Here is a 25,688-nt window from a genome sequence, read left to right as displayed (position 1 = left end):
TTTCTGCCCAAAGATACACGACAGTAGTTTGTATTTATTTGTCTATAAGTTGTTGTCACTGAGCAGCAGACAGCAGCTAGAGATATTCCTCCAAACCAGAGCTAAAACAGACTGAGTATTGGACTTAGATTCATCTGGTGGGCACTAGCACAACTCCAAATGAATGACAGTTACTGTGCTGGATGGGTGCACAGGTAACGATTTGCTGACAGAAAGTCAGCTCAACCAGCAGCAACAGTGGATCCAGTTGTTGTTTATGTACTGAGGGTTCAAGAGTCCAGGACTAAACAAGTGCACCAGAGTCTGGATGGTGATGTCAGCCCGACCTGCCGTCGCAGCTTAAGGTTGTCTGTCACAGCGGAAGCTGCTGATTGTTCTGTCTGTATGTATTTATGTAGTGCGGTGCCGGCTGAAGCTGCTTGAGGACACGTGATGCACCCGTGTGTTCAGGATTTATGTTGTTTGGCATTTTGCAGCGTGGCAGCGCTTTGTGTCTGTATTTGTATCGCTCATGTTCTGGAGACATAAACCTGTTTACACAGTCGCACTGAGGAGACAAAAACAAATCCCCATAAATTAGATCATCACATCATAAGGTGAAGACGGGCTTTAAGGTTACAGTGAAGTAGGAGTGAGGAGAGTAGGGACTATAGTTAAATAAATGCAAGTCAATCTAATGTCCTCTCAAGTGATAGTGATCAAACTGTGTGTACTCAGGCAGTCCACCTTCCTCCCTTTTCCATTTCTTCATCAGCATTGACATTAATACGGGGTGACCCATTGTTTGATAAGTTAGCGCTCAATTTAAGATTGTAATGAGGTGAGTTAAGTGAGTTGAGGATTTAGCATGAAAAGCGTCTCATATTTTTAATTACATGACAATCACGGCCCGAGGGCTGAGAATAGTAGGAAAATCAAGAAGGAGGTGAACTGACACCGTTTCTCTGGGTCTATCCAAATGAAAAGTTTTAATGGCAAATACAAACAGTCCACTGCTGTTGCTGTGCACATAATATTTTAAAGAGTGAAATGAATGTCCACTCAGAGAGACGATTAATGAAGCGGGACCGATGGTAAAAAGTCAATGCACACAGAGGGATTCTCAGATGCCAGTTCACAGACACTGATATCATTATTGGTTTGGTAATACCTAAGGTTGACAGGGGTCTTTTATTAAACCCAACGTATTAAAGCATCACTGTCATCCAGCTACAATATGAAGGAATATTTTACTCGGCTAAATGGCTTGAGTCTTCAAAAGCTGCAGTTATGTCTGTCCTCCTGTCCATCCTTCAAAGAGCTGATAAAAGAAAAGAGTCTGGGTAGATTAGGTTAGTGCATCTGACAGGAACATGTTCCTGTTAGAAACACGACCTTTTTCTGTTCTTTTATGTAACGTGTAATGTAATATTTATAAAATAGCCCAATTTAAAGTGGTTTAGTACTGTGAGTGCACAATGATGTGGGAGAAATAAGGAAACAAACATGTCAGATTGGTTCAGCCAAGAGACTGATTGGATCAAACCAAATATCCAGTCCTGTCTCCTAAAAACGAGACTATCCTCCTGTAAATATTCTGTATTGGTCCATTGAATGAGCAGCTACCAGCACTTACAACAAACACTTAGATATGTCGTGAAAGCTGAAGCTAGGTGAGTAATTTGCATGATCTTAATCTAAGTTTTACCCTTTTACAATCTTTGTTATCTGCTCAGAGGAGTTCTCCTTTAATTCAATAAATTAAAGCTTTTGTTTTTTTAATCCCAATCAAATCCTAATATTTACTACTGGACACATTCTTCAGGTATCATGCTCCCTCCGTGTCGTCTCCACGATATCCACAGAAAGATATTTTGCTATTAAACTTCTCTATATTATTTATCAGCTTAGCATGTGGCAGTTGGTAAATGGCAGCAGTTGTGTAAGCAGCCAGAGGTGCCACTGGTGCAAACTGCTTTAGATGGATAATGAGAGTCATTGTAAGAAGAGTCATTCTTCAGGGGTGGGGGTGTTATTATGATGGAGCCATGCGAGCTGACTTACAGATCCATTACAAACATGTATGCAGAGGCAGTATACATTATAAATGAAAGGGAGCAAACACTTTATGAGAGCTGCTGAATGTTATCGTACCACGAGGATGGCAAATCAAAGGTTTATTAGCCAAGTAGCTTTCCGGATTCATTTAGTACATCCAGTCATTGACATACACAAAAACTGTTTGCTCCCATCATTTCCATTTAAACTTTATGAATTCAGGCCTAACACAAATTCCCAGAAACCTTTTCTACCTCATGCTAAAGGTCAAGTACTGAACAAATGAGCTCATTAACCCCAGACTCCTTCACTTTGACTAAACAGGGGAACGCAGAGCGTTGAATCAAAGGCATCCATCAAAAACTCTGTTTTCCATTACGAGGAGTCAGATGCCAAGACGATGACTTAATGAAGATTGTGTTCCAGAGTGTATGGCTGGGAAATGGCATTTACAAGAGAGGGAGCTGCACTGCCCCCGTTTGGCTGTGTGTGCTGCAGAGTGGAAAGAAAAGTTATAAAATTATCTTTATTTTCTTGGCAGAAAAGCTTCACTACCCTCATCTGTAACCTCCGCGCTGTGTACACTGCTAAGTGATGCAGACATGTAGCCCTGGGCAGGTATTTTATCATCACAGACAGATAGACATGTATGAGATCACCTCTGAAGACGCAATGCACTCCTGGAGAACACATCGAGACAAAATATTTAGATATTCCCCCAAGGTATGCAAACGGAATATGTGACCTGAGACTTGATAACGCTGTGTTTTGATCTTAAGGCCCTACACTTTCTACTGCCTTGTCCTGGACTACATTCTATTGCATCTACTGTATATTGCATTACATTCTATTAGGAGAATATCAACAAGGAAATAAAATAAGGCTTGAGTTGCAAGAGTAGCGAGCTCCACCGTGAAGACAACCATCACAATCAAGGCCACAAATCACCTACTGCAGTAAAGCTTTGTTGTGTTGTTGATTGTCTTGACGACACTATAATGCTGATGGTGATGAGGATATCAGCATTTCCCATCCCCGGTGAGCTTTATATGAATATGGCTCCTCTTTCTGTGTACCAGTGTGAACATTATTTTAGTGAGCTGGATGTCACTTCTGTCTTGAAGATTGATTTCAGAAGAAAAACCCCTGGAAAAGTTCTATATTGTGAGGAAGACTGCTGACGTGGATATATCTACTGCTGCTGCATCTCTGTCTATATGAGCAGATAAATCACAAATATTAGCGTCTTACAGTGCTGGGTTGCATTTTTTATATGGAGGCAGTTTGGAGATCATTGTAGCTCTGCAATAAAAATCTTTAAATGGCAGGTGTGCGGGAATTTTTTATATTGCCCTCACTAACATCAGAGAAAATCAATACAGTGCGTTACTTTTGCACCAGGGATACGAGAGACGAGTAGAGAAACAAGCAAAGACATGTGCATTCATATTAACCTCCGAAGACCTTATGTAATGAGAAAGCTGGACCTTTCTCCTCCTTCATGTCAAAATCATTATCATACAAAGCTCAGCTGCTGACCCGGTTAATATATGTCCACATATATTAGCACACATTCATCAGTGTACTGGATTTCACACATCTAGTTTTGTTTTAAAATCACTAGTTGCAATTGTCAACGTTAGTCACTAACTGGAAACTAAGTCCAACTACTACAACAATCAGCACATAAGGAAAAATGTTTTATATCAAAAGATAACCCCAGTCATTTGAATAAGTCACAAAGACATACAGAAGGACAGGTCAACTTCTAAAAGTCAACATTGTAAATGTTGTATCTATGATTGTGTTGTATCCCTAAACTTGACCAAGTAGTTCTTGACCAAGCCTAACTAAACCTGAACTAGTGCGACAGTCTTTGAACTTTTTGAAGGATGAAGCATCAGATGTGGTGAAATGAACCAGACGTTACATTTTCATCAGTGTTGAGAAATTATCACATGAAGGTGGTTTTTGTTTACAAGATAATTAACTCAAGATAATTACATTAAGAAATAATTGCAAGCGTGGCCTTCCCAGCTTTTGTAGTCTGGAATCAGGGCCTAAATAAAGAAGTCAGACAGAACGTTTGATGTACCATTGGTGCATTTATCTCCATGTTTGAGTTAATTTTGTTAATGAATACATAGCATCTGCATCATCAGCTCTATCGCCTCTTGGCTTTACACACAACAAAACTCTTTTTTGTCAGTACTCATACACATCTCGACGCAGCAGTTTAATTGAGAGCCCTCCATCCATCCCGGGACTGAGCAGATGGTTTCTAATTGCACCTGAAGGCAGCATCAGTCTGCAGCTGTGGCTAAATTGGAGGGTTTGAGTTATAAGTAAACACACAAACCATTTTCCAAACCACTTTAAACACCTGCAGCTTCCCCTCTATCTGTTGTTCGCACATATTCCTGTTGGTTGTTACATGCTGTTAGGCAGATTTTCTCCAGTTCAGGGCTCCTGTGGAATTCCAAATGCAAAGGTTTTGACATGTGCTGTTGATTACAGTGTTATATCAGTTTCTGGAGGGTTGAAACCTCACTTGACTGTGCTTACGTGGCTGTTTGTGCAATAAAAAGAAAGGATTTGCAATCCCACTGTGCATCAGTTAGACTGATACCAGTGTTTTGCTCTCAGTGTGGGTAGCTTGGACACAACCTAATGTCTCTAGTCTAAGGCAGTAACAGTAAGTGTGCTGATTTGTACTTGTAGCTATAACAGGCTTTAAATTGTCAGAGTGAAGGCGAACAGTTCCTCTAGCTACGGTGTTTACTGGTTTACATGTGAAGCTAGGACTTGTGCAGTGTTATATCTTCAGGATATAACACTCAGCAGAGCTTCTTTGGTTTCGTTGCCACTAATAGTGTTGTGTACCTGCAGCACAGCTAAACGTACATGTCACAACAAGTTCAGTCTCTCATTGTCTCTACAAACGAAGAGGCCGCTCGAAGCCCAATACACAATCACTGCGGCTACGTGCGCACAATAAAAGAAAGTTGTCTTGGAGCATGACACACCCTGTGTCGACAGCTGGATTAGTGGAAATAGTCACAATATGATATTTTCATCAGATGCATGAACAGAACAGAAACAACTGTTTACAGCTAAATGTACGCACAATGCAATTCCAACCTTATATGCAGCTGAAAAAGTATTTTAAGAGTATAAAACGGTTTCAATGTTGGTGATGAAAGCTTAAAGTAGAGAATCTGATGAATTACAGGGAGTTTAATGCCTTTGCAGATTGGCTTTACTTAACTCTGGCAGCTCTGTGGTAATGGGTCACCAACTTGGCAGAGACGTGCCACACATCATGCAGTGTGCACTGGACCCTCTGGGGATATAATAAGCAGAGGAGCTGGATCTGTCAGGTCTCTGTGGTCAGTTAGACACAGATACACGTTTCCAGAGGTAGAAACCTGCAGCTCCCCATCACATTGGAGCTTTTCATTAGAACTTTTAAACATTTGGACTGTGTGATTTTACACATCACATTTTAGGCCCAAAGGATCATTGGTACTTTTTAACATGTACATCTACCATACACAGATGATGCATGCCCTGTCGTGGTCACCTTTCTCAGCGCATGGCTCCATCCTCCATGCTCCATAGCAACCAGCAACACCAAAAACTCTCTTTGCACTGCCTCATCTGAGTAAAACTCCTACCTGTTTGTTCCTCTCCTCCCACCTGTGCACAGTGCGCAGAGCGCTTGGCACCAAAACACACAGATGAGCAAAGCAAATATCAAGGTCAGGAAATGGGGGAGCGCTGCTTACACTCGTCATTATCCTCAGTAACTAGATGCTCCTGACTCCTTCACAGCATCTCAGCTGTCTCTCTCACTAAAATAAACTGTGATAGCTAATTTATCCAAATATCAACCAGTAAGCCAAATAGTGCTTAAAAGGTTTCAGAATAATATTTCCATGGGCCTAGCTGTTTTGGGGATCATTTAGTATAACAGTATGTCAATAAATTGAATTAAGTTAACAGAGACATTATTAATCTGTGCACAAAGATTAAGTAAATAAAGAGCTCACACTAACTAATGAGGGAGCAAAAGTTACTAATCTGTGAGCACAAATTAACTAATTAAAAATTTCACTACACAGAAGTTCAGGAGCATGATTTAAGTAATTAGAGAGTTCATATTACTGATTGATTTCACAGTTTAAACATAACATTACTCCTGACGTTGGCCTGGTTCTGTAGAAGCTCGGCCTTGTTGGCAAAAGAGAAATGTTTGCTGATTCCCTCTGAATTCCATCAGCTGCTGCTTTAGTGTTTCAGGCCGTATCAATACCTATTAGAACTGCTTGTGTTTAATTGCAACAAAACAAATTACTGATCAGTCGTTGGCTTAAAGGAACTGATTCAGTTTGACCCCATTGCTCCACAGCATCCCTATCACAACTTCAGCTGCTAACGTCCACACTGCAGGTGCATTAAGCATTCAGAGATATATGCACTCAATCAAATCTGTCCCTACAGCAGCTTTCTGGCTTTTTTCTCCCAGAGTAGGTTTATTCACCAAATTCCTCCATCTTACAAATCAAAGAGTCCATGCCTGGAGGAATAGATGCAGCATAGGTCATGACTGGTCAGCAGAAAACGGTGGAAAACATGGATTCTTCACAGCCACACTGCATCCAAGTCACGCAAAGTAAGATGTGAATCTCTCTCACAGTAACACAGTCTGACGGATTTTCTCTGCACCGTTCACATAAACATCTCTGTGTGCCATTCAACAAGGCATCAGCTCCTGTTAACACCCCCAACATCTCCCCTCATGAGCTGATCCCATCTTCACTCAGTACGTCTTATAACATGGAGATATGTTTATTCACCCCCAGCTACTCATGAGTTATTAGTTGTCTTCCTGGGCCATAAAACGATAGAAACTCAAAGTTAAAGATTGAACATGCTGCTTCATCTTCAATTTACAAGTAATCTGTTAAGTTAGACTTAAGGTGACGTTTCACATTCTGCTACATCACGGTGTTGAAGTGTACGGTGGCCCAGAGCTGAAGGCAGCAGGTGTTGAAATTCAAACATGTAGTAGTAGTTTAAGAGTAGATTATTATATACAACATATACAGACATTATCGTGGGATGCTAATGTTTTTGTAGATAGAAACTAATTTTTCTCCGTATTGTCCTGAGTGGTCTCACATAAAAACATGTTTAAATGTAATTATTAAGGTTCAGTAATCAGCAAAGTTGTCTGCAGCATTTTATCTCTGCAGCAGGACTTTGCTCCAGCCTTTCTGTAGCTGAATGACATTTGTGTCCTTTTCAGCCATGCAGACAAATAGAGCCAAACCACTCCAGCAGCTCTATCTGGCTCTGCAGAGCAAGAAAATCAGTCTACTAATACCCCCTTGACCTTTACAGTTATTTCATTATTTATGCAGTATTCAACCCTGTGGCATGAAAATATAGATTTGCTTCCAATGTGGGATTTTACTTTGAGAATATTCACAGTAAATTAGCTTTTTCAAAACTTTCTGTACCAGTTTTAATCCTAACACAGGCATCTTTTACCCTTTACTCTAAAAATGTTACCAATGTCAAAATAAAACCATAGACTGGAGAAAATTATGATTTATACCCTGATCAAACAAGATGAAGGCTCTAAAAGACTGATTCTCAGGGGTCAGTAACATAAATTAGAGTACTGCCATTCTCTAAAGGTGAACTCAAAAGAATTGCACAGGTTTGAGTTCAGCACTCACACAAACATCCTCAATAACTTTTCATTGGTTTTCACCCGACTGGCTGTTCAGTGCTGAATAAAGAATAAGTCCTTGGCAGCCAGCGCCACCAGCTAACATATAAAATCTGTCAAACTGATGGACTATGCTATGTATTGAACTATTGCTCGCCATCAGTGTCACTCTCTTGTGATGTTTTCTCACCCACTCTGAGGAATCACGTTAAGCTTTTAGGAGTCTAGGAGTTGAAAAACATTGATGCCATTACTCTACCAAGTGACTAAGATCCAATCAATCCAAATATGAGATAATTGTTTTTAAAATGCACATTGGGCAATAAGATCACAAGTCGACAGCACTAGATACAAGACCACCAAGACAACAATATACAAGTTAAACAGCGCTGCACAACACACGACATCAGAGGCCACAGGCAACTCACAGGTCACCGAGTCAAACACTTACCAACAATGATGACGTTGGCTGACAGGAAGTGGCTGCAGGGAAGGCTCGCAGTGCTCACGAAGGAGTCGCCATCTGTCGTCACGGTGGTCCTCGACCTTAGTGATGGGTTGGGAGAGTCTGTTACCATGGCCATTCTAGCTGCCACAGACTCCATGGCTGCTGATGTAGATTGATAAGTGTGAAGTAGGAGGTTCACGCTGGGTTGGCAGATTTTCACAGTGTAGTTCTTGACCTCACACCCCAAAGAATCAGTGTGTCGGGGATTTAAGAGTCCAAGAACCAATCCAGTTATGAAAAGAAACCAAAAGTGGAGCACAAGAAAAATAATTATTCCAAAGAGCACAGGTTGAAGAAGAAAATGAGAGGTTTCTCAGATTAGATCAGTGGCAGGAATGGTGCAGGAGACCAACCCTCAAACCTCATCCAGTATTTAACGTTTAAATCACAGAAGAAAATGTTGGATCAAAATTCCCAGGCACATTCCAGAAAAGATGGTTCCTCATGGTGTTGGTGTTGAGAAGCTGCAGGAACCAAGATACGTCCAGTGTTGAGTCTGTGAAGAGCAGATTCCGATGAATGACACCTGTCAAAGCACATCACCTCCGCTCCTTTGGGCTGAAAACATTTCAAGCTGCTGCCGTCACCTGTGGAGGAGAAAACAGGCAGAGACACACACAGGGGGGACATGAGACAGGTGAGAGACACAGGACTTCACATGGTTCTGTTAGGACAAACAAATGGAGGGAAAACACTGTCACACTGTCATGAATCACTGGGACACTTGAACAGAACATAGCTGCTGTCACTGTTGTTAGTAACCCCCCCGCTCCCGTGAAAACAACCTGCGAACATAAACTAATTCCACACGTGATGTATGTTGAGATGAATTCACCACACGCAAGCACATACTTGACCACTGAGCGAAGGTTTAACACAATAAACATGGAGACAAGACGGTGCAGGAGCAGGTGGCTGTTCATCGTTATATTTCATAGAAGCAAATATTGCTCCAAACTTCATACTAGTGTTGCTTCAAGTCCTGATGTTTAAATAAGCAGCTGCTTGTGGGTTCTAGTCTTTTTGTCATCTGGTGATTTAGCACTGCACTTATATGTACATATACTGTATTTATAATAAATGCATCATTTTATTCTATTCTTCTTTTTTCTACTTGAGGACAGCTTAATGTACCGACCTTACTGAGGTCGGTAAACTCACATCTTTTCAACACACCTTCAGACGTGTTTACCTTTTTCTTAAATCACTGCAGGACATTTATCAGACTTCACGCAGCTCCGTCTGGAGACACACTTTGATGCAGAATATCTGTGGATTTCCCCTTTAGGGGGGGAACCAATGTGAAAGTCATGCTTCCTACAACACACTGTAAATATAGGTATAGTGAAACACATATAACCTTGTTTCAGTTGTATGGATGACGTGTTGTGCTTTTAACCCTGTGTGTGGCTCACTTACTCGACTAACTCTTCCTTTCTGGGAAACCCTGAGTGCTGCAGGCCAGCAGCTGGATTGTTACTGTCAGTATCTGTGTCTTAGTTTAGGAGCTGCATCCTTTGAAGGGCTCGACTTAAGTGGTAAAGTATAGCGTTCCTAGACTATTGACTGCAAAAGCCATATAATAATGAAACTCTGCTAATTGATTTATTTCCATTATCAAAAAGGAAAGTCGAGAAGAGCTGAAGCAATATTTTATTTCATCCTCATTCATGTGAATAATGCACTAGTGCACTAGTATGAACCCAAAAACACTAAAGGCTAAGATCCAGAAGAATGAGGTTTTAGGATTTTTATTCTAACAATGTGCCACCAAACAACTTTAAAAGGTAAATTGGTTCTATGTTTTGATCCAACATTCAGTTCTACATCAGTGCTTGTACTCCTCAGATTCAGTGAACGTCCATCTGAAGGAGCCTTCAAATGAGAACAGCCTTGTTGCAACATTTGTGATGCAATCGGTCTTAAAATGAATCGTTTGAAGGATCCAGCCCCTGAGTTGAGACACAGCTCATGACTGTGGAAGTTTGGTTTTCTGAGCTGGTTTTGGGGTAGTAAAGGTAAGCCCCCCCCAGCTCCTGTGGCCTCCTCTTCTCACTTCTACTCATCCACCAGCCAGCGTAGAGTAGAGGTGAGGTTGGTTATTTTGTTTTATTATTGTTTTCTTCTGTTTTTAAGATAGAAACAAAGGTAAGAATCTATTTTTGTTCAGTTTATTGTGTATTTGTCTCATGCAGGAGTCAAATTAGTGATCACAGAAATCAAACTGTGATAGTGATACAAATGTCAACAAGCTAAAATGGAATAAAAAGTGCTGAAATCTGCAGTTGGTGGTTTCTGGGAGCTGGAAAGCCAGAGCCTTTGGGCTCCATTAAACTACACTTGACCTCAGATTTCATTCACAATGCTGCTACACGTGCATGTCACAGTGCAACTCACACATACTAAAAGATTAATAGCTGTGTAAAAAATGAAATCTGGAGTCTGAAAGAAAACTGTGGACAGAGATAGAGAAGACAGAGTGTGGAGGGAAGCATCAGATAGAAACGCAACTCTGTAATTAAGGATTGAAAACATTCAAATAAAATCTCCTGTTACGCTTCTAAAGGATTTCAGGACATTCATCTCCTGTAAATGAAGAAAACCAAGCAAAACAAAAGTGTTCATACAAGCGAGCATGACAGCTGCAGGCATGTTACACCACACCTCAGACTCACTTCACCTCTCCCATCTAAACTTCCTTTGTTTACCTACCTTGCCGCCTTCCGACTCACAAAAAGCCGCCCACGTGAAGATCGGGTAAACCTCTATACAGCTCAGCTCAGCTTGAAAGGCTCCTTTAGATCAGTGTAAAGCTTTAATGCTGTGTATAAGATCCGCCACCCGGCTGGAGACTGAACAATGTGTTTATGTGCAGTGTGTGATCGGGGGAGTTCGTCACAGTTAGTTAGATGTTGTGGGCCGGCTGGAGGACGTGTTGAGAACTGTTTCTCAAAGGTTGGCGGTCAGATTGACTGAGCTGCAGGTCTGGGCATGTTCCTGTTGCCATCAAACACAACAGGAACACACTCCACCTGGACACAGGAGGTGTGTGTGTGTCTATATAAGAACTGAGGCTTGTGTATGTGTCTGTAGCTGGAATGTTAAGTGGTAATTCCAACATGCTGATGGATGAATTTCACCCATTCACACATTCATTCATTCAGTTTGAACGCAGGCATTTCTGAACTACATTAAATCCAGATGAACATCAAGTTTCTGAAAGACATTTGCTCCTTTTTAGAAGACGCTTCAGTGAAATCCAAGTCATTTACAGTGAAGAGCACAGATTCTTGGAAAAACTATCATGTAATTCCATTATTTCACAAACACTTTGTGAGAGTGACTCAAAGACAACAACGAACTGTGATGATTCAGTGCTGAAGGTGCAGCAGGATGTTCAGAGCACCACTGATTCAGCTTGTGTTTTTGGAAGCTCATTCCAACCTGAGTGCCAGACAGAGAAGTGACAGGAATCCTTCGCAAAACTCAACATAAGGGACCTTTTCAGTCTCATCCAACTGAGCCAGCAGCAGCAAAAAAACTACCAGTCCAACACCAAACTATAGCTGGTGAGCTGGAGCATTTAGCATCACATGAGTCTGATCCTTCTCTTGATTAAAACCAAACCACGAGCTGGAACCCAGAGTGAATATCCACATATTTATATATATTGTTATCAATGAACAGAGGAATTATCAACATAGTATGATTCATGTCATACTCACAGTGCAGGTGTTCTGAACACTAATAACAATAAGAATTAATTTGACAAAAAAGACTGTCCAGGAAAAGTTGCCTGAGTGTCTTTGATTTGTCCCGACATGTACGCGTGGTTCCATTTCCGGCTGAGCTGCAGGATTGTAATGAAGGCGTTACATTATCATCGTACATTTTCTGATAAACAAGCTTGAATGGACAGTTTACTGCACAGATTTCAGCATAAAACAGCCTCATGTGCTGTCAACAGTGGCTCTTTTTATGACCACACCTTCCAAACGTCTGGCTGCCATAAGTTTGATCATATGACTGCTGCTGTTGTAATGAACGTGTCCACAGCACCACTTTACCTCTCAAGTATTCTTAATTAGTCACAGTCATTTCCAAGACCCTAAGTCTTGTTTTATCTGCAATAGTAGAACAAAGATCAGTGAAACAACTACATGAAATAATAAGAAACTAAGACTTAGATTCAAAACACTATAAGACAATAAACCTATCACCTGTTAGAACTATCAAATGCAATAACCTGAGGTTCAGGACATTGAAATGATTTCACACATACACACAATATGTTGAAGTTAGATCCCATGATTTTGTCTCTGTGATAAAAAGCACACTTTAGTTTGTTATATCCTTTTTTCCACACTGTTTTGAATCAATTCCTCCTTTTATTAAAAGAAAAGTGACCGGCTTTTTTAGGAAAGTACTGTGTTTTTTGTTGTTTGTTTTGGTAAAACTATATATTATTTCCACAGAGATCCATGTTTTTACTTTCGACCCAGAAGCTTGGGACTGACCGGCCACATGCAGAGGACTGGGAAGTATTACAAGACTTGAAAACATTGTTGGTTCCGTATTTATAATCTATTTTGAGCAAATAAAATGCAGGTAGTAAACAGTCACCTCTCATCAGCATCAACACTCTGACATGTCCACTGGCGACCGCCTAGAACAGAAGTGTGTCCTTGAATTCATCAGAGGAATCAGCAGCAACTGAAGTGAGGACTAGAGGGGAGATAAGGAGACCACGTTGGAGGAAAGGAGGAAGCCGTAACTATAACGGTGATGGTGAAGAGTGTTTTCACACCTTAGTTCAAAATGCATCATTTCAAACCTGAGAACATCCTCTCTGCTTATTGTTCAGGCGTCTCTGCCGACGGAACAATACATAATGTCACAATTCAGTCTATTTGTACAGCTCCACATCACAACAAAAGTCATCTCAAGACACTTCACAGTGTTTAAGAGCTTACAGAATATAACTATATAGAGAACTATATAGAAAATCGCTGTACGTCTTTCTGGTCATTGGTTTTTTACGCTGCCTCATTTGCAGCTGACTAAATGTCTGTGAGGCGCTGCACCTCCTCACTACTCCACGTTTGTCCATGATTCATCCTGCAGCATGTTTTAGATTGTACAAACTGAAGAAAATAAAATCCTCAGATTACACAATTCCCAGCTTTTTGTCCTGTTGTGGTTCGGTACGGTTTGTCACCAGATTGAAAGGTTGTTTTGGTCCTAACTAGAACTAGAGTTTGGTTTAAATGGACTAAAGCCTGTAGATGTGAAGCTGTTCTGATCATGTCAGAGGATGAAAGTCACAGTTTCTTTACTCTATGATGGAGCCAATACTGTAAAAGCAACAGATGCTAGTATGAGTAATACTCAAGATTAAGTACTGGGTGTCTTGGTTTTTTATTTTATTATGCTGGATTTCCACTGACTAAGCTACACCTTGAAAAAACACCTGTTTGATTTAACAAAGTGGTGGATGGAGGTCAGCATGGACACTTCAGGACAGTTCATGCTGGTGTAGCTTCCATCCACCTGGCTTCATCACTACTTCTACCCCGTCTTCCACTTCAACACATGGCATGCTATTGTAGCTTCATGAGCGCCTGCGACTACAAAATGGAACAAAAGCGTTCCTGAAGGCAGAAACATTAAACTGTAGGTCAACGCCCTGTTTGTTGCCAAGTGTGGCAAGTTACAGACAAGCTCCAGCACGGCCGTGCACCTAACCTGTGTTTCTCAACACCGACCCAGATTCAACTGTCAGAGAGAAAGCGTCCACATTGAACCGTAGGAATTTCACACCCTGATCATAATAGACATTACATCAGTCCAGTTACACTGGCTGCCGTTACAGAGTCAGAGTGTAAGACAACCCTCATGACCAAAACCTACACAGCCACAATGACAACATGTGTCAGAGGGTGAATCACCATGGTTAGCCCTCTTTTGCTCTGCTAATCTGCCTTTGAGTAAGAAAATGAGAGAGAGGACGACATCTAAGAACAAATGTAATGGGATCCATTCTGTGCACACAATTTCAAAATACTGCAGTCGTTGTACTTCCAGTCAGTGGCACAGTGCGTTGTCAGTCCCTGATTTTTTTCTTCCTCATCAAGTGCCAAAATATTTTTGTTGACTAAATACTGTAATTTACCGGTCATTACAGTAATCTGTGCCTAAATTAAATTTAAATAAAGATAAATAACATGTTAACATTTGGGCAGAAGCAATTTACAGGTTTAAGCACAAAATAACAGATGCTAATGAGTGTTGTTGGCTAATTAAGTACAAATTAAAGTGATTCATTAAACAGAAGCAAATAATCCAAATTCCAAAAGTGGCATGAACCAGTTTGGCTCAGTAATGAGCTTTATTAGTTCTCGCTCATGATTTAAAATGTTCTCGTCAGCCACAATCATTCAATTTTCATTCTGAACATAATGCCTTTAGGTACATGTCTGTGTTTAAATCCTAATGTTCTGCAGCATGTTAGCAGCAGCGGCTCATATAAATGAAAATATACTGTTACTGTTATACTGACATGCTTTCCATGTAGACATGTGTTAATATTGTATTGAAGTTTAGTCAACATGCACGTGCACCCACACACACGCACACACAGAGAACAGCAGCAGCAGCACACTTTCATTGGAGGCTGGATTGTTTTCATTCTCTCGTGTGTTTGTGCCAGGTAAGGTGCTGGGTTTCTGTGCTGTTAAATCCCCCGTGACTGAGCTGAAATAGGCTGAAAACCAACACCCCGCTGCAAAAGCGGCTTCTTCTTTTGCAGGGATATAGAACTGGCTTTTCCCATCAAACCAAATTCACGTTCAAGTTCAGGTGACACTGTTGGCCTGCAGCATGTTGGAGTGTGTGGTGTGTTCATCGCAGGAAAGTCAAAATGTCATGCACACACGCACACACACACACACACACACACAAACACACACACAGTTACTGTACTTCTTCTTCATCATGTCTATTTTCATTGTGGAGTTACATAAAAACTTATCCCTCAGGCTGCAGATTTGCGGTGCTGTGTGTTTGACAAGAAATCCCCTCTCTACCCACACCTGAGGTTTTATTCTACCAATAGACATTTGACAGTCAAAAGGCAACTTCTCTAACAGCTCATTTCCAAGTCAGATGCTTTCTATATGTTCAACCAGATGGGCCTGAGCATTCTACATGTGGACAACGCATCTGAAAAGGTCATAGCAACTTGCAAGATGAAAAAAAGGAAATCAGGAAATCTGAAAAGGTCAAAATGGGCTCCACAGATATTGGAGTTGGTTAAGAGCATGAGGTGTGTTCCCTACATCTGAGAATGTAAATGTGTGTTTGTTGTGTTTGAACCTGCTGACACTTTCATGTAGATGTGCTGCAAGAGCAATTACACACTAGACATATTAATTGGTATTTCAAATGTTCACTGTTGAAACTGTGATTGCGTTTCTAATGTAATGACGGCTGGGTGGCGTCAGTCTTACACACACACACTGCTTAGTTTTATAATGAGCTGGCAGAATTACAACTCACCTAGTTGCAGCGTGTTAATGATTCAGAATACTGACAACATCATCAAAGCCCTCTGCAGAAAGAGTTTGTGCATTCAGCCTTTGCTGCGTTTACCAAAGGATCAGTCTAAAATTAAAGATGGGTTGTGGTTTAACACGTTGTGCAAAACTTTAAGAGGGAATTATGAGCAACTTAAAAAATACATTATGAAAAGACTGGAGGCACTGTGATGACTTTGGCCACACACTCATTGGAAACACAGTCTGCTGCCTCCACAAACCTGTTTAACATAAAAACACTAGGAGGAGGTAGTATATTAATTTCATGGTTGCTTTTGGAAAATAAACAAAGTCAAAATTCTCTGTGCCACAGACAAACAATATAATTCAGACTGCAAAAGCCAGCGTCTGGGTGCATCAGTGCCCACGTCACGGTCGACTGGGATAACTGTGAAGGTGACATCAACCCAGAGGAACATAATGGGATTTTAGAAAGACATATGCTGCCATCAAGACGTCTTTTCCCAGGAAATCAGGCGATATTTCAGCAGGTCAGTGCAGGTGAGTGCTGCACGTGATACAACAGCACATGCAGAATGAGACTCCCCACATGTGTTTTGGACTTTTAAGCAGCTGAAGTCTTGTATTCAAATCTTTTTGCACCTGAGTCGTTGTTTTTTGTAAAATCTCATTATTTAATGATTCATGGCTGTAACTCTGACTAATTAAGAATACTTTAAAAGACAAATTGAGAGATAAACTGGTGCTGTGGACACTTTCATTACAACAGCAGCAGAGCAGATAATAGCTCCTGATCAGTCACATGATGAAATTTATGGCAGCCAGAAGGTGAGCTCCATCTGGCTGCTATAACTTTTGGAAGGTGTGGTCATAAAAAGAACCAGCGTAGATAAAATGTGAGGCTGTTTCATTTTGAAACCAATGATAAGTGCAGCGGTAAACTGTCCACTGTCTAGCTTGCTTATCAGAAAATGTACAATCACCACATTTACATAAATGAGAGGACCAAACGTTAGCAACACCTCTTAATATAATGCACATTACACTTAAACGTACAGTAAAATTACAATGGCTTCATTATTATTATTAAATGATGCATTCAAATACTCACTATTCATCAACTTAAAAGCACATTCTACCCTTTAACCTGTGGGTTTGGTCAGTAGCAGGTCAGTTTTTCACTGCAGCGTACAGTTAATAAAGAAACAGTGTGCACAGTCCTATCAGCACCAAACAAACCCCTGCTTGTTTGTACTTATGGCCTCATAAAAAGTCATATGGTGCAATTCTCTGACTTCCAACATCCAGGACAACATGGCACATCTCCACTCAAATAGACAGTCTGAGGGCTAAGATCCCAAATCCTCCTACTACACACTCTACACCCTGGAAGCTTTTAGCGATCTAGCCCACATCATTTCTGAAGGGAAATCGTCCAGTCAGCCACTTTTAGGGTCAGTTTTTAAATCCCAGACACCACAGAGTCTTCACTCTGGTCAAGTGTCTGAGTATTTTAAATCAGCTACAGATCAACCACATGGCTTCACCATCATTTTAAAGTAACATCTGCCCAATTTTGAAACTACAAGAAGCTGCACACACACGCACATGCACAAGTCTATAGAACCACTTCAAGGACTCCTGGATTTATTTTATAGACTTCAAAAGCACCTAAAGCATTCATAAAACCCTCTTGCAGTATCCCTAAATGCATCTAAGGAAATCAACATGCAAGGATATGAGTTTGTATACATGAGTGTGTGTGTACATGTGTGTGGGTCAGGGTGAATCCCAGACATGACGTGTTTCATGCTGCAGCATAATGAACTCGGACAACATCTGTTGTCTGAGATAATTATGGAAACAACTTGCTCTCTGTCTCCTCAGCAGGTGTCACCTTAGTTCCCCCGCTTCCTTCCCATGTGTGTGTGTGTGTGTGTGTTGTGTGTGAGTATATGTCTGTAGGGTCCTTTAAGGACATCCCTGTACAAACATCTCACCACCCACACACCATCTACTGTACTCTATTGTTATTCTGTGCTCGGTCTCTCTTTCAATTCAAATCACAACAACAGAAGTGATCCGGATACTGGCCTCTTTTAAAAGGACTATTTGTGAGCAGCTTAGGAGCCGATTGGTTACAGCATATGTCTGTAGTCTAGCATGTACATTTACAGAAAATATCACATGTAGGCTTGTGTTGTTTTTATATACTGGTGGTTTTTATATAACACATACACCCCACAACACTATTTCACTTCTGATAAAATAACATAATATAAAGAATTAATACTGTGAGAACTTGTAGATGTTGTGGGAGGTAAAAAACATTTATTTCAGTCAATGTGAATTTTAGTCATATGTGAAAACTGCCGTTTAACACTATTTTCAATAGGTGTTAAAAAAAAAACTTTTCTCTTAAGTCTAACTTAGATTTTTTAGTCATGTTTAAAAATATGAATTTCACATCTAACTTAAATATCATTTTCTTAGTAATATATTCTCACACAATATCCTTACATAAGAAAAACATCAAACACATTCAATAGAATTTTAATATCAGTAGAAAAGTCTTATCTTCCTACTAAATGTTGTAACCACAATAAAGATTGTTAATTTAGGCACATTTTATTATTTAGTTTTTATTATTTATTGTGTTGCTGTTCTATAACAGTAGTTGTGCATTGGAGGAAGTAACCGTGATTTCATATTATTGTAAAAAAAAAAACACGCACGCATGGCGTTGTTAACCTGTCATCATCACTCTGAGTTACAGACTCTGATCAGTGTAATGTTAAATCCATTCATACAGCAGCCGTCCAGAAAACATTTCCCTACAGTGACTGTAGTCAGGGAAGAGTTTTACCTTCCTCTTGTTTAATCAGAGTCAATTCAGGTGTTTCTGAAGACGCTGAACTGAATGCAAACATGTGAATCACAGCAATCACACATGGGATCACTCAAGCATTATCAGTCTTCCACATCTTATTTCCTTGAAATCAGTTAAACCAACAAATCACGTAGTTGGATGGTAAATGTCTGAAAGCTACAGGTAGACAAACAGAGAGTGCACGCAGCCAGTCCAGTCTTACCTTTCGAAATCTGACACTGTCCCCGTGTTTTTGTGTCATTGTTTGTGGATTATTCCCAGGCACAGACAGCAAAGTGTTTCCCACACCATTTACCTCTCGTCTGCAATAAGTTACAAGTAGCTCCCAACTTAAAGGGAGGAGGGAAGGGAAAACTCCACCTCCTCCCTGCACACTAAGAGCAAAGTTCAACTTCCTGGTGTGAAGGATGGTGGGACAGAGTGTCCGGAGAGTTGATACAAGCGCTGAGAAAAGTCACAGTCGAAGAAAAGGAGTGGGTTTATAATGAGACGTTCTCCGTAGCGGTTATAGTACACCTAGCTGGCTCAGGTAGCAGCACTGAGGAGACAAAGAAACTGGTTCTGCAACTTTCCAGGGAGATCACAGCAGAGCTGCATGAGCTTTAAATGAATGAATGAATGTACTTCAACTACTTACTCAAGTAGAAGAGAGGTCATGTTAGTCAGGTCATGCTGCTGTGTTAAAAACAGCGACATAAATACAACCTGTAGACGTGCATTTAAAAGGTCAGGACATTTTCCAGGTTGTGTTGCTCCATTAATGATGATCCATTAAGACACAAATCATATTAACCTGAGTCTGACCAATATATTTCCAGGCCACTATATCAGCCAGAATACATTTACATATACAGCTGCCACATATTTTCTAGTATCAATCAACAAATGGATGTAGCCATAGACTTATATACATCCCTTGCTAAAAATGTTTTTGCTTTGCTAATAAAATAAAAGTTTTCATCTTCATTTAATTTCCATCTGTGAAAAAAAAAAAAACTTTCACAAAATTTAGCAGATCCTTTGTCTAGAATATGTCAAAGAGTGTAGGGGTTAAGATGCCAGTCATGAACTGGAACATCCACAGTTCAAGTCTTTGAGTTGTTCTTCTTCTTTTTCCCTTCATACCTTTTTTCTTATTAAAGCCAAAAATAGAAAATCATACAGGTGATGGACAAGGTGACTGTGGTGTTTATTAACTCAAAATCCTTAACTGTAGCCTCAACAACAAAATAAATACATAAATACTGAAAACTGCATGTCTGAAACTTCATTTAAGACAATATGTTGGAAAATCGTCATAAAAATATTTTAAAACTTTAATTAAAAACAAATAGAAGGTGCCTGTAATGCCTCCTCCAGCCAGTTAGTGGCGCTGTGAGCTATGAACTTTATTTTCAGAGCTGCAGTTTCCGGTGTGATTCCCAACTGTAGCTGTAGCTGTGAATCTGTAACTTCTCTTAAATAAGTCTCTTTATAAAGTCTGACGGTGCAGATCACTGGGACTGCGAGTCACTGCACGCACACACACAATACAGCAGTAAGGTTAGCCTGTTGTTGTCCGTGTGCTACCCAGCAGCTTGTTGAATATGTGCTGTTAGCTAGCTAGCTAACTTAGCGTTACGGGGTTTGGTGCTGCATGGATGTAACACTTGAGATTTCTCTGAACAACCTCGACTGACTGTAAATATGTGATAAATATATAAATATGAATGTAAAAGACAGGTTTAATTTTGTTCGCTAACTATAGCACCCGACAGCGGCTCTCTGGTGTTAACGTTAGCCTGCTAACGATGCCTCTCGCTCCTGCAAACCAGTCCCAGTTGATTCGCTCCAGTCAGAAGGACGAATATTATCAAACCTTCCTGAGAAACAGCGCAAACGAAGCTTTTCAAACAATCGCTGGTAAGTTTGTTCAAATTAACAAACTTATACATGAATTCATATAATTCTCCTCCCCAGGTTTCTTCTACTCACTGCTAGCATAGCTATTTCTCTTTAGCATGTAACTTTAAGGTAGCTAACTAGCAGCTAGGTGCACTAACTGTTTCAAAACATACGTCCACTAAAACACTTTTGTCTCAAATTACAATAATAACTTGATTCTAACTTGATATAATAACTTGACTAATATTATCAAATATTAATCATGATTCAGTGAAGTGACTCTGTTCTTGTGCACTAAATGGTTGGTTATAATCCAAATGATAAAAGCTCGTTTAGAGCTTTGTAGACAATTCAGCATTTATTGATTATTAATAATAAATAATTATTGATTACTGGTTGTTTTTATTTATTTATTTCTCCTATAGGATCCAAACGATGGCTGGATTGGAGGAAAGAGATAGAGCTGCTCTCAGACATCATATACTATGGTTTAACAACATTCTCAGGTAGTTACTCACCAGACCGACCTCCTTATTCTTTGAGTTTTAAATGTCTAATTTAATATATGTTTATTTTAATTGTATACAGTATGATATATTTTAGAGAGCAAGAAGCCAAAGAGAAGATAAGGAGAAAGGGAGGGAAATTAAATTATTAATTCAGATGCGGTTTGTTTGCATGTTGATTGTAAGAGTCATCAATCAAAGCAGCTCTGCCATAGATTTTTCTTTTACAATGTTAGCAGCTACTTGTGTGTAGAAGATATTTGACACCCAAACACATTACACTCTCCTCCATGAATGAGAAGCTCCCACCTGCTAGTTTTCTGGCTCTTGATTTTTATTATATTGTCATGAAATGAATCTCTGCTTGATGCGTGTTTAACTGTATGTGTATGTAACATCTTGATTTATGTGTTCTCCTCCCCAGGTTACCAGACACTGGGCGAAGAGTATGTCAGCATCATCCAGGTGGATCCCACTAAACGACAGATCCCATCTCGAGCCAGACGAGGCCTCTTTATCCTGTGCAATGCCCTCTTGCCTTACCTTCTGGACAAGGTCCTGGTGAGCCTGGAAAACGAGCTGGAAGGTGGGCAGGAAAGCCGAACTGGTATCAGCCGGCGGCAGGCAGCATCCGGGCAGTGGAGCCTTGAGTATTGCCTGAGGAGATGGACAGAGAGGACAGTGGGCTTGTTGTCAGAACCTCAGAGGAGGGCGTGTCTGCCGGCTGTGTTTGTCCTGCGGCAAGGTCTGACCCTCCTGCACCGACTCCACGTGGCTCTCTTCTACATCAGTGGCTCCTTTTATCACTTGTCCAGGAGGGTGGCAGGGATCCGCTATGTATGTGATAGACACTCTGTCATGTCAGTTTTATAATGTAGACCTTTCAGATTTCACAATGTTATCAAACCCGAAATCCACCAAGAGATCAACTAATAATACTAAAGAATACTAAAGAGTTGAGCTTTTCCTGAAAGAACAGCACTGTGGCAGTTTTCAAGTTTCAAGTTACTCCATATAAGTAAAACTTCTTTAAACTATCTATCTGTCCACATCACACTACTCCCCACCACGTTTCAGCCAAAGCCAGTTTATCTTTTTTCAGCCTTCCAGCTTTTTGTTACACATTTCCTAACCACTGTTAGAGGGTAGTTAATTAGTTTAGCATTTGCTAAGCAGGCAGGGTGCCAGTTTGAGAAACACAGTAATGAATAACTGTCCTAAAGGGAATTTAGTGCTCATAGTGTCACAGTGTGTTCCAGGAAGCCTTCCACTGGAATGTCAAAATACACTAATTTGCCAGTTTACCTAATAAACTGGGGTTTTTATGTGGCAAAGACATTATAATACATTTAAATTAGTCAGTTTGGGTTGAGTACATTTAATATTTTAAAATATTTCCACCTTTTTCCTGCTGTTCTTACATAAATGGTGAAAATGTAATGTGCTGTGTCCTCACCCTGAAACCCACTTTGTTTGTAGCCTATAACTATATAAGACTATAGTTTCCATCGACTGCTGAAAAATAGTAAATAAGTTAGACCTCAACCACAACCACGTTAATGTCTTCTGTGTGTATGTAGCTGCGTGTGATGGGGCTGAACAGTGATGACGGGACCATCAGGAGCAGCTACAGGCTGCTGGGATTCGTGTCTCTCCTTCAGCTGCTCCTCACCCTGTGTCTGCAGCTCAACAACTTCAGACAGAGACAGAGAGCCAGGCAGGAGTGGAAACTCTACCGGAACCTCAGGTACAGGGCCAGGTCCAAACCAGTGAACACAGCTCTGGAGATTAGTACGCTGCCTGCCCAGCCCCTTTCTTCTTTACTAATCAGTGTTCTGCATGAACGCACTATTATCAGGCTAATAAAGATTATTTTGATTATTTTGCATATAAAGAATGTGAAAGTTGTTCAAATGCAGGAGCAAGACGTGGTTCAGTCCCTGTGCATCCCTACACTCTAGTCAGCCATGAGGCTTTCAGGAGTCAGTTTAGATCAGTCGCACAGAAATGACAGGTGAGTTGAAGTAAAATTCATGACCTGACTTTAATGGGGAACTCTTTGAACTGTGTTTCCAGTCCCCAGCGCACACAGAGCTCCAGCCCCAGAGCTGCCAGCTGTATCCTCTGTCTGGAGGAGAGGAGACACTCCACCTCCACCCCCTGTGGACACCTCTTCTGCTGGGAGTGCATCACAGAGTGGTGTAACACCAAGGTCAGGCTCACTGGATAGTTCCACATTATACAGGAGGAACTTTTCACTCAGTTATAATAATACTTAACTCAGCATCTATAAAATCAAGAGTGCATATGGTCTCATGAACCTGGTCCTATGTAAATGTAAATATATCACCACCACGTGTGTTTTGTGTTTTCCTCACACAGGCAGAGTGCCCTTTGTGTCGGGAGAAGTTCCAGCCACACAGACTGGTGTACCTGAGAAACTACAGTTAGGAACGGCACACAGTGGGGTTTTCTAGCAATAACAATACTGTAGCTTTATCAGGTGTAACCTTTGTTTATTTTCATTCTTTTTTGAATGAATTAGGGAAAATCAATCAATTAAGAATTAATTTTTGGATTGTATCAATCAAAACATGTAAATTTTACGTTCAGTTTAATTAAAACTCAACAGACGCTAATAAAAATGTGTCCCAACAAGTCGTTTTGTGATTGAGATTATTTAAATTGTTGAATATGAAGTGCAAAACCTTATTATATAAGGAGTTGTAGTCTGTTGATCTTTTAAATGCCAAGATGCTCTGACCCTCACTGTCTCTGTAAAGATGATTATCAGCACTCATAGAGTGTAATAGAAGATATCTGCTCGAGTGATTTCTAAATCTATAATGATTTTATTTTGAACAAAATACATTTTCGTTAACCCACTGTTACAGTGTGACTGTTGGACCATCAGCTACTGTACCTCTGCTGCCCTACAGAGGCAGAGAGCAGGAAAGACACAGTGAAGCTTAAAGGGTTTCCGTTTGAAGCTGCGGAGCCTGGAAACATGTTTCCCAGTGGAACTACTCGTTAAATGTATCTGAAGTTAAATTGCAATATTATATTATTTAAGTATCTTAAATTAGGCAGCGTCATCAGATCTGTTTCATATTTATAATTTAAAGACTGGTTCACTCACTCCATGATTGTGATTAAAATCTGTTCTTCTAATGCTACAGAGGGATTAATGTTGGAATGTTTTGTGAATCCATGCGTCCTGTAACACCTTCAGTGTAATGCATTTAAACCAAACTGTCTGTTCAGAGCCGTCACACCCACGTCTACAGACGAATGTTCTTTTTATTTCTCCACTTTTCCCTGATGAAAGCTTTAAATTGAACCTGTGTAGGTGAGGCTCCAGTGGTGTTGTCATAAATCTTTCACAATGTCCTGTCTTTGCACTACTCATTACAGTATGTTCTGATCTGTCTTGCTGTTTGACAAGCCCCTTGGAGTTGGTCCTCGACCTGAAGCTGTGATTGCGTTAAAAACTCATAGATCAAACAGCCGATTTTGTTGTATAGTGTAAGTTGGACTTGTTGGCACACGTGGGCGGCTAGGCTGAATCTACCAGTTGCATCTTGTATTTGTACTCAACCACTGTATACTTCATATAGTTCCTGTATCAAACACTCACATTCACGTCTCTAGACACTTCAGTAAATACACAAAGCAGGAGTGAGTAACACTTGGCGCCTTACTCGCTTTTTTTTTTAATGGTATTTGTGCAGTGATGTATGTTGATGTCAAGAAAACGTCCAGGTCTATAATCATAGGCTTTTAAACTTCCCGTAACACTACAGTGTTACAATGGGCCGTTGTCTTTGTAGAGACATTCCTTCCCAACCTCTTATTCTTGGCTTGGAATGGGAAGAAGGGGAAGTGAGCAGACATGTTCAAACCTCTGTCTGTAGGATGTTACGTGATGAGAAGATTTCTGCTGGCAAACAGTGAGATAACTAAATAAACAATGAGATAAGATGTGTAGTCACATTTAGCTGTGGGCTGAAGCTTTAAATCTGTTGTTATAACCACAGCAGAAAGGTTTTGGAGGTTTGTACCTTTAGTTGACTTTATGATGTCAACCCAAATGTCAACTGACATCCAGTCGATTATTTGTCTGGAGTATAAAGCTCATGACTTTTATGAATGATGTTCCTGAACTGAACTGAACTGAACTGAACACCACCAACTCCAAATCTCTTCCACGACAATACAATCACTGACAAATCATTTAATTATGTGTGAGTGTTAAAGATGTACAAAAACACGTGCAGAATATTTAATTGCATACTTTGACTTTTCTGAAGAACTAGTGTGTACTAGCTCACAGCTTCTGATGTGTATTAAATCTGACATTATTAAATTGTAATTAAAATTACATTTTAATGCAGCTCTTTAATTGACTCCCCTTGCTCACATTGAAGTGTATTTTACATTGCATTGAATTTTACTCTCACAGATTTTGAACACCTCATCTACAAACTGACTTTTCTAATGCTAAAAACAGTATTGTGCTTTGAAGCGAACTACTATAACCTCTGCTACTGAAACCACGCTGAACTGA

At 40.3% G+C, this 25,688-nt stretch overlaps 2 protein-coding genes across 4 annotated transcripts in view; one reads left to right on the top strand and one right to left on the bottom strand.

Annotated features, from left to right (window-relative positions):
* plch2a (phospholipase C, eta 2a) overlaps nucleotides 1-19,235 on the bottom strand; it is a 123,021-nt gene extending 103,786 nt beyond the window's left edge. Inside the window, exons 1-2 of one of the 2 annotated variants that reach the window (XM_026367447.1) lie at nucleotides 18,934-19,235; nucleotides 8,229-8,872 (exon numbers count right to left, since the gene is read on the bottom strand). In XM_026367447.1, the coding sequence (XP_026223232.1) occupies nucleotides 8,229-8,382 (154 nt within the window). In that variant the 5' untranslated portion in view covers nucleotides 8,383-8,872; nucleotides 18,934-19,235. Of the gene's footprint in view, nucleotides 1-8,228; nucleotides 8,873-10,997; nucleotides 11,146-18,933 lie in introns of those variants that run through there. The other variant, XM_026367448.1, reaches the window with a different exon arrangement.
* Nucleotides 19,236-20,123: 888 nt separating this feature from the next.
* pex10 (peroxisomal biogenesis factor 10) lies at nucleotides 20,124-25,462 on the top strand. Of its 2 annotated transcripts, none has more exons than XM_026366815.1 (7): nucleotides 20,124-20,268; nucleotides 20,479-20,633; nucleotides 21,041-21,121; nucleotides 21,546-21,958; nucleotides 22,702-22,868; nucleotides 23,198-23,333; nucleotides 23,504-25,462. In XM_026366815.1, the coding sequence occupies exons 2-7, from the start codon at nucleotides 20,522-20,524 to the stop codon at nucleotides 23,570-23,572; spliced, it is 978 nt and encodes a 325-aa protein (XP_026222600.1). In that variant the 5' UTR covers nucleotides 20,124-20,268; nucleotides 20,479-20,521; the 3' UTR covers nucleotides 23,573-25,462. The 2 variants fall into 2 exon arrangements, with proteins under 2 accessions (XP_026222600.1, XP_026222599.1); XM_026366814.1 differs by having other exon boundaries at nucleotides 20,124-20,273.
* Nucleotides 25,463-25,688: the final 226 nt, after the last annotated feature.

This window comes from Anabas testudineus, chromosome 7 (assembly GCF_900324465.2).
Source record: "Anabas testudineus chromosome 7, fAnaTes1.2, whole genome shotgun sequence".
Taxonomy (NCBI): domain Eukaryota; kingdom Metazoa; phylum Chordata; class Actinopteri; order Anabantiformes; family Anabantidae; genus Anabas; species Anabas testudineus.
Note: the sequence above shows the minus strand (reverse complement) of the source record. Positions and strands in the feature narration are given on the sequence as shown.

Bases quoted from the DNA above. Each gene is read 5' to 3' on its own strand.
- pex10 (XM_026366815.1), top strand. From the start codon at position 20,522: ATGCCTCTCGCTCCTGCAAACCAGTCCCAGTTGATTCGCTCCAGTCAG. The intron at 21,122-21,545 runs GTAGTTACTCAC...TCTCCTCCCCAG, and splicing joins TGGTTTAACAACATTCTCAG to GTTACCAGACACTGGGCGAA. The intron at 22,869-23,197 runs GTACAGGGCCAG...CTGTGTTTCCAG, and splicing joins AAACTCTACCGGAACCTCAG to TCCCCAGCGCACACAGAGCT.